The sequence below is a fragment of the Morone saxatilis genome, unplaced genomic scaffold (assembly GCF_004916995.1).
Source record: "Morone saxatilis isolate NCDOM2014 unplaced genomic scaffold, NCSU_SB_2.0 Contig24, whole genome shotgun sequence".
Taxonomy (NCBI): Eukaryota; Metazoa; Chordata; class Actinopteri; family Moronidae; genus Morone; species Morone saxatilis.
In genome coordinates, this window is record NW_023339807.1 from 22,038,786 (window position 1) to 22,047,726 (window position 8,941).

General features: G+C 41.5%; 3 protein-coding genes across 8 annotated transcripts in view; 1 reads left to right on the plus strand and 2 right to left on the minus strand.

Annotated features, from left to right (window-relative positions):
- otud7b (OTU deubiquitinase 7B) overlaps positions 1–3,677 on the minus strand; it is a 29,516-nt gene extending 25,839 nt beyond the window's left edge. For all 5 annotated transcript variants that reach the window (XM_035673046.1, XM_035673049.1, XM_035673044.1 and 2 more), the window contains exon 1: positions 3,466–3,677. The gene's annotated coding sequence lies outside the window, so the exon portion shown is untranslated. The remainder of the gene's footprint in view (positions 1–3,465) is intronic.
- The window catches only part of LOC118336406 (type-4 ice-structuring protein LS-12-like), a 13,464-nt gene continuing 7,724 nt past the window's right edge, over positions 3,202–8,941 (plus strand). Inside the window, exon 1 of the mRNA XM_035673052.1 lies at positions 3,202–3,339. The gene's annotated coding sequence lies outside the window, so the exon portion shown is untranslated. The remainder of the gene's footprint in view (positions 3,340–8,941) is intronic.
- On the minus strand, positions 4,027–8,702 carry rbm8a (RNA binding motif protein 8A). 2 transcript variants are annotated; one of them, XM_035673051.1, is made up of 6 exons: positions 8,588–8,702; positions 7,828–7,887; positions 7,642–7,719; positions 6,819–6,955; positions 4,765–4,901; positions 4,027–4,523 (listed from the first exon to the last, which is right to left on the minus strand). In XM_035673051.1, exons 1-6 carry the CDS (start codon positions 8,646–8,648, stop codon positions 4,475–4,477), a joined length of 522 nt encoding a protein of 173 aa, XP_035528944.1. In that variant the 5' UTR covers positions 8,649–8,702; the 3' UTR covers positions 4,027–4,474. The 2 variants fall into 2 exon arrangements, with proteins under 2 accessions (XP_035528944.1, XP_035528943.1); XM_035673050.1 differs by having other exon boundaries at positions 8,582–8,695.

Sequence of the window (8,941 nt, forward strand, 5' to 3'; positions counted from 1 at the left end):
AAAAAAAAAAAAAAAAACGCTGACGGTAATTTATCCACTTTAAAACGCGAGTCATCTTTAAATGAAGTAACGATGTTCTTTTAACAGCTAAATGATGAGATGTGCCAACGTTCCTGACAGGGCCAGTCAGACTGTGAGGTTTTGGCTGGTGACAACAGGCAAGTAGAATCATTATTAATTCCCCACCCTGTGCTTTATGTAGAGAAGGAAAAGGTGAAGAGCATAACGTAACTGATACAGCAAGCTCTCATTACCATGGCTTCTCTTGTGGGAGTGGCGTCTCATGCTGTATGGGATTATGCCGGCTCGGTTGGTATTTAAGGCTGTATCTTCACTCATATAACCGCTCCAGCCTACTTTACACTCACTTCCATTGTATAACATCATCTGTGAGTTATCTAAATATAATCCCGAAGCGTTCAGGGAAGGCCTACCGTCCACAGCATGCTGTTCGCAGTCAAGCAGCTGCTGGCACTCAGGTAGCTGCCGCAGTTCCAGGTCTCTCCACCCTGACACAAACAGCCCTGGGCACTGGCTGCGTGCTGTGTCACAAGACTGGCAGGCAACCAGGCATGCTGGGGAGGGTGGGGCTCCAAAGAGTTTTATGAGTTGCTGTCTGGACACAGAGGCCTCTCGGAGACAAGCCACCTATTGATCCCCGTCTCACTGTGGCAGCGTGGGGGACGAAGGTAGTTTTCTCTTTCGTGTTACATCTGGTCCTGTCTTTTTGAACGGTGTCCAAAATGAAGCAGGTGTTAGGCTAGGTCCAGCTGTTTTGCCTGTTCTACGCTGCACACTGAGTGGAACACGAAAGCCATGCGTTTGTCCTACTAACCTGAAGAAGCACTCATCTATTTACTTATTCATCTGACTGTGTTTGAGAGACCCTTTTGGGAATACCTCCGCGGCGAAATGGGCCTGGCTCTGAAACCGACACTGGATCCCTGACGCGCACACACACACGCACACACACACACACTTAGTGAGCAGCTGTTTGGGGGAGCCCAGCGAACGACAAAGTTAAATTTTCATACCCTCTGCGTTGCTGCAGCAGCATGGTAACCCCATGAAACACTATATTCACCAAGGCAGTCGTAACAGCCACCGCCGTCCGGCACCAAACCAGTGGAAAAAGAGCCAAGTTAAAGACATTACGGATATGAAAGATGGTGAAGATAGTAACACAAAACCTCTGAGAGAACCAATCTCCAACTAAACATGTTTTCCACCAGAAAAACAAACCAGTCCAACGACCTCCCTGCTTTGGTAAACTGCAGACTAAGGCCCACACTTGTTCTTTGCTGTTCTCCCCTCCGTTGTGTGATCATGTGACTTTGCTGTGAGTCACGGCAAAACGGTTGCAACTTCAAGATAACCGTTCTACAACAAATCCTTTTGTGTACATTACCGATGATTTAAGACGACAGTGAAAACGGTTTACCATCCTCATCGCCCGTGTCGTCTCGCCTGTATCCCTTTCAAATCAGGCTCCTGTGTGAAACGCTTACCGCAGCCCATTTGAATACCGTCACAGATCTCTGCACGATAAGTTGCAAATTGCCAGCCGCACATTTTCATTCGGATCGACAAAACTCAAGTGGCTCAAGGAAAATCAAATAGTTATTTCAGTGAACAGAGGTTTTAAAAACACTTTGCTTTGTCCCGTGCCACTGGAGGCAGGTTGCGAGTGGATTTATGTACCGGCTGTTTTGTGTGTTGACTGATAGAGCCATTCAAGCATTCGCAAAGCAGCTATTATCATGTAATTACTAACAAAGTGGCTAAAAATGTGCTTCTGTTGTACTGAGTGGTAAAAAAAAGCAACTTGTATCTCTTGATATTCCTTCCTTTTACACCCAGCCAGTCTGGAATCTGAATTGCGTGGGGAAGGATGCTACACCCTACTTAAAATGCTCGCCCGAGGTGCTCTCTGTGCCGCTGTATGCATCGATACGCCCCTCCAAGTGTTGAGGACTTGTGAAAATGAAACCTGACAGTGCGACCTCCCGCAACCTCACAGAGACAGCGCATTAGGGTACGGAAAGGTTTTTTATCTTGGAGCCACAGTTCATGGTGGATCCCACAACTGATTACTTTATTGACCATCCACAGAGATATAAAAACACATAAACTCACGGCTGATTAGCTGCCAGTGGCCAGAACAGACGGTCCTACTGGTCATAATAAGTAGCATTAAGAGGGTTGTTCGTTCTAACTTTCAAGACATCATCATACACATACTGGAGGGACTGAGCACAGGTGGGAGGGCTGGATGCCTTTATTTTTCCTACTCCTTGAAAATTCCCCTTGTAAGATGAGGTTCCTACTGAACAGCTGCAGTGTTTCCAGCAGGATATGGCTTTTTTTAAAGAACATAACCAGCCCCTATAAGCCAAGTGCAGTAAAGAACTCCTGCCTCTTGTCATACTTCTAATGTTGACTAGTCTGTCTTGGTGTCCCAGCCAACAAAAGAGCCCACAAACACAAGAGCCTGAATAATTCAAGGGAGAGTGTAATGCAAGCCTCTCTCATCGTGGTGAGGTTGGAAATGACGGCAAATAACCCCCCAGTCCTTGCTTTAAAATGAGCACTGAACCCAACGACCAGCCAGCACAGGAACATATCACAAATATCTGGCAGAAAAGAAAGAAATCGCCTGGCTCTGCTGCTGACTTGACTCACCAGATCAAGTTAGCCACTAATGAAAGCAGTCGATTCGGTGAGGCATCAGGAAACACACGTGTGTAGAGTGTAAACAGTTAACTCCAACAATTCCCTCTAAGCTGGTGCTTTAAGTAAATGTTACATCACACATGCACCTTAAATAAAAACCGGGCACACATGATCTGGATCGTGACTGCAAGCTCTTTAGAAAAGCTAGCGAAGAAAATGCAAGTCGATTTCTCAGAGCCAAAGCACAACTGATATATAAAACACAAACAAACATACAAACAAACACAGAAGTGATCCCCCGTGGAGCACAACTTTAAAACGCAATGTTTAAACCGCACATCTCTAGTTGACAGCTCATAAAAGCTCATTTAACGGGGCAACCAATTCTACATTAATGCAGATCAATGCAACGGATGATGGGCTGTCCTAAATGTTGACTCTGAGCCAGCTATTATGGCTACGACTGTTCTTTAAAACAAAATATCAACGAACAATGCACATGCTTACATAAACGCATTTGAGGCGTTCAAACGCGTGGAGCTTCGTGCACCGTTACCACTCTGCACCAACTTTATTCCCACGCATTACAACACATCAATCACCCCGTTTTGGAAAGCCATACCCGTGCATGGAAGCTCATTGTGAAGAAGTGTTGTTCATTTTTCAGTAAGTAGACCGAACCGTAACGTATGGGGGGGGGGGTTAGCAAGTGGCTACTTCAAGCCTGGCTAATCAGCAGCTAACGTTAGCTATCGTTGAGGCTAGTAGCTGGAGTATCCCTTTACTGCTCACCTTCAGCGGCCTCGCAGATGTTTTTTTCATCGTCCCATTTAGTTTTCCAGCAAGTGTCGACTTGTGAATGGCTTGTACGGCTCCAGGACCGGCACTTCTTAACTTTTTAGCATCTTCAGGAGGTGGAACTACGCGTAAAATCCCAAACCGGACCGCCACCGACAAAGTAATTTCTCCACCACTTACAACAACAACGTCAACCGTGGAGTAGAGCCCGCCCCCGGCGAGGAACCGACCAATCAGAGAGAAGAGTTTGTTTTATTGACGTTTATATGCACCAATGGTCTCTCGCGGTGGCTTTGACTGATGCCCCCCCCGGTAGAGTAAACACCAAATGAGAACGACAGAGTAGAAAATATTCGCTTGCCAATTGGCTGCAGAGAAATAAGGGGGCAAGGGTTTTTAGTCCGAGCAGCCTATGAGTGTGGCACTGAGTCCAGAGTGACAGGTGCTTTCGGAGTGGACAAAATAGCCGGGGCGGCATCAATGCCTGGGTGAGGTCATCCAGGATGATGTAAACCCTACGTCATTAGAGGTGCTAAATAAAAACACACAACAGGGTTTAGCTTTTAAAAAGTTTAATTTTTTTTTCCCCAAGTCATATAAAACAAAAACACTCCAGCACAATAAAATGCACGCAACACTGAGCAAACTGAAACATCATTTTGAGGGAATGGTGAAAACCGGAAACATGTAGTTGGTGTTGAAAGTAAAACAAAACTAGTTTCGCACAGAGTCGAATTGATATCTTTCTGTTGCAATTTAACGCAGCATAAGCAATTTACAAAAAACTGGAGATGCTGCTGTTAAGTGAATTTATTCTTTTGTTATTCTTTTAAGAAGAGCAACTCCATATCTCAAAATGTTTGTAGTTGCACAACTAAATTCCACAACAACTGTTACTCCAAAATATTGTACAAAAAACTCTGAAATTAGTTTCTTATGACAGAACGAGTGGATTATAAACTGTCAGAGTGACAGCTCCTCTAGCCAATGACAACTGCCAAACTCAACGCCGCCTCCTGTCTGGACTTCTGCTGCGTCTTCGCCCGCCAGTCCTGCGAAAAAACACGTCACATTAAAAACAGGAAAATACAGTTCAGTTATTTAAAACAATATCATATTAAAAGCCATTACATCAATTATTTAGACAGCACTTGTCAATAGATACTTAAACAGATACGTTGTCAACATTGCAAACATCAAGGGCCAGGTGGTAAACAAGATGAAATTTTTACACAGTACGACAACACGCCCTTCACAGCAAGTTGCTGCCACCACAAACAGAGAAACACACACCTTCTCTTGTTCTTGGGCGGCCCTCTGACAAATCCCCAGTCAACACTGATAGGCTGGCCCATCATGTCCTGACCGTTGAGCCCTTCCATGGCTGCCTGGGCCTCTTTGTACGTCTCATACTCCACCAGTGCATATCCCTAGGGACAGTTATCAGGACGTCATGTGAGTTATTGCACATTTTTTAGCATCACTGCTTTGGAATGTGGTAGCGTTTCACAATTTAAATTAAACACAGCACAGAAACAGGATTACTCGTCACCCAATAATCCAACAGTATTACTCAGCCTCCTATTTTAACAGCCCTGCTTAAACCACAGTGTGGGAACACTGCAAACTAATTTTGAACTTAGCACAAAAGCACAGTCAACTAACACTATACATTTTCTCTGAAGCTGTGAAAAAACAACCAAAAATATTGTATAAAGACATGTTATCTTTGAATAGCCTGTAATGAAAATGGACAGTCTCTATGCTTGACTGAAATGATTTGTAGAGGAAGAGTTTCAGGCCAAAGATGCTTTGTTCTTACTTCATACTCAAATCAATGCTGCCACCTTGTGGCTCAGAGGGAAGCTGAAGAATACTGCTCATTTTGGATGACAACATTTTTTTAATAAACAATGGGTCAAAAAGTCAACTTCAGTCAAAGTGCATATCACACTTTATAAACGCAAATATTTGGAAAACCTCTGATAACTTTGGTTCTGTCTCTCAGCATGTCAATGTCTTTTGCAGTTTTACCATTCAATAAAAAGAGACTATAGTTAAAATACAACACCATCTATCCTTAGGTCCTCGATTTATAGAAGGAAAAACTCTCCCAAAAAACTGTTAACAGGAAGAAAATGTAAAAAACCCCAGGAAGAGGAGCAGAGGAGGACAGACAAACATGCAATAGATGTTGTGTGTACAGAACAGACCAACAAAAAAATCATAGTATGGACAACCAGGATGACAAAATAAAAGATGATAAACATCTGAAGAATATGGATCCAGGAGGAAGTAGCAGTGACAATACGCGTTACTTTTATAGATAAAGCACAGACGTGCTCTACACAAAACACAGACAGGGTCTGGTTTTATACATAACAAATTACTCTTTAATAATGTGATATTTTTAAAAAAGTTGCCTAAACTTATCTATGCAGTTTTACAGTCTCTGCATCTGCATCTGCAACAATTTTTCACTTAAGCAACAATTAGTGTGATTCAGAGAAGCAAGGGCATTTTTCAGGTTGAGTCAACATGACTTTTGAAGCTTTTCTTGGTGATTGGAAGGTATTCTGTTCTGGCTTTGAACTTTATGTTCATGGCTTTGTGGCGTCACCATAAATGGTCAAATAAATTGTATTAAGCAAACAGCTGCAGGGCGCACAATTAACAAATTACACATTTATGCGTCAAACCATCTTTTTGATAAAACTGAACACAAAATTTTAAAGTAAGATGCAAAAATCCTTTTTAATGGTAAACACACTGAATCAGTACTCTCTTTAATCACTCACCTGACAGGAAGAGTATGTGCTAAATGTGTAGCCATAATATAATTAAACCATCTTAAATTACATTATCAGATTTACTCAATATGTGTTCACAATTTGTTAGGAAATGGCCTTTTTTAAATTAGGTTTACTGTCAATTAAGTCAACAAATGGTGCGTGCAGTGTCCCATGGTCGGCCTACTTTGACTTTATGACACTGCGTCTCTTGCAGTGGCCCTACTGAACTGCACCACCGTACTCGCAATGCTGATACTAAAACAGTTCGCTCATCTCTACAAGAAAGATCAAATGCTTTCCGGCCTGCATTTGTAAATCAGATTTTAATCAACAGAAGAACTGCACATGCAGGTTAACATCCACCCTGACCATCAATTGGACTGTTTTGTATTTTAAATACCTGATTATATTGTACAGATCAAAATCCTATTTGTGAACGAGCAAACAAGTAGCCCAGAGGCTGTGTCAATGAAAAACACAAAAAATAAACGTGTGTTCATCTCTTCCACAAAAGTAAAGACAAACATACCAATGATGCATGGTTATTTGTCTCACCTTGAGGTAGCCTGTTCTGCGGTCAAGGTTGAGATGCAGGTTCTTGATTTCTCCAAACTCTGAGAACTTGTCATGGATGTCTTCCTCTGTGGCCTCTTCATGTACACCTGTCACAAACAGGATCCAACCCTCCACAGCTGCAACAAGACACAAGAAGAGTTGTCAGGCGTCAAATAATAAACAAGCAGCACTTATAGCCATGTAAACTAATAAGTCAAGCAGAGTTATGATTACTAAAGCTCTAACTACATGCAAGACGTATAATTAAACAGTGGTCTAACCAGTATGAATCCATCTGTGCTCCAGTTTGTTCCTTCAGAATAAATAAAAACTATTCTAATCATATGAATAAAATCTGTCACATTAACCCGTTTATCAAGCTGCTCTATTTCTATATTTCTCTATTTCTTTCTTCAAAGTTAATTAAGATATACATCTTATCCTTTCTGAAAATCTAGAGTAAAAGTAAGCAGAAACAATACTGACAAATCCAACTGATAGGGAAAATGATTTTAGATCATGTACATCATGAGAAACAAAATAATTCGTGTTTTTAAATCGCTCAGCGGACTAAACATTATTAAATATATTAAGAATTGTAACTGTTTGTGTGCACACAAGTTTTAAAGCTTTGCTGAGAAAGGGGAAAGTAAATAAACTGAACTAACTGGTGACAATATTTCAGTATTAGTTTTGTAGGTTGTTGTAAGTTACAGAGGCAGTAGGGACTGGATAAATCGCAGATGCACTTTAGGGTGACAAATGTGCAGCTTATACTGACTCTTATCTTAAATGTGAACTACATTACATCTTCAACACTCACATCTCTGAGGGCCTGGCTCGTCGCCATCCTGCTCCACAGTATCATAGTCCTCTTTGATTCTGGATCTGGCTCCTTCCTCTGCAAACAGCAACACAGAGGAAAAATATCAAACACTGCTGACAAACAGTATTAAAAAAGCTTCAGGAGGAGATTGCACGAACAAATACCACAACAGTGGTAACTCACCTGAGCCAAAGCCTCGTCCTTTTCTCTTCTTGGCCTTTTCCTTTAACTTGTGGATGCTTTCTGGAGAAGTTGAAGATAACAAAGGAAATCAATGCATGTTGCTTCATATCTTTTGTTTCATTTTTAATTCTATTCTTAAGGTTAGGGTTTTTTAATTTTAGTTTAATGTTTGTTTTGTATTGTGTGTGCTACAGGACACTTAAATAAATAAAGAACATCTGTTTCGGCGCAAGTTTACCAACTAGCATTAGCTACCTGTGGGCTGACTAACTGCTTCATTTATGTAATTTAAACTCTAGATTTTCGGTATTTAACGTAATAATTACATGCGAGCTACACTTAAAAACACATATGGATGTTTAAAAGTTTCATTACTTACGTTAACTAACTTATAAACTAAATAAAGACTCAAATAGCGTGCTAGCGGCGGCTAATACCACAAACCTATATATATATATCTTAACCTAACACAAACCACGCTGTTAAACTGGGAAACGCATCAAAAGTTGAAGTGACCTTTTCAGTGTACACTAACCACAACCAGGCTCACTTAAAAAGAGCGTTTGAATGAACCACCAGTGCCTTGTTAGCTTTAATATTAGCTGGTTAGCATGGCTCCGGCCTGCCACCACGCAGTCTGCAGCTTGTTGTTCGACCGCGGTCACTTTAACGCAGCGTAAGATCTCCATAGTTACACATCGTTTGAACGCCGAGGTTATGGACTTACACTAACGTCTTTAAGTATTAATATTACCATCACCATCCTCATCCATAGGAAAATCTTCTCCTCCCGCTTCGTGAAGGTCCAATACGTCCGCCATGATGTCTGTCTGTGTGTGTGTGTGTGTGTGCGGCTGAGCTACGCAACGTGCGTACGCAACTGACGTTAGATACGACGGGTCGGCGGATGTTGCCAGGATACGTAAAAGTAAGGAACTACATGTACGGATGTATGGAAGCTTTTTTGGTTTGTTTTTCTGACTAATGACTAATTTGTTTTGTCTGTTTTTCGGAGTATTTTATTTTTTTCTGTTTTTCGGAGTAATTATTTCTGTTTTTCTGAGTAATCTTTTTTTTGTCTGTTTTTTTGAGTAATTTATTTTTGTCTGTTTTT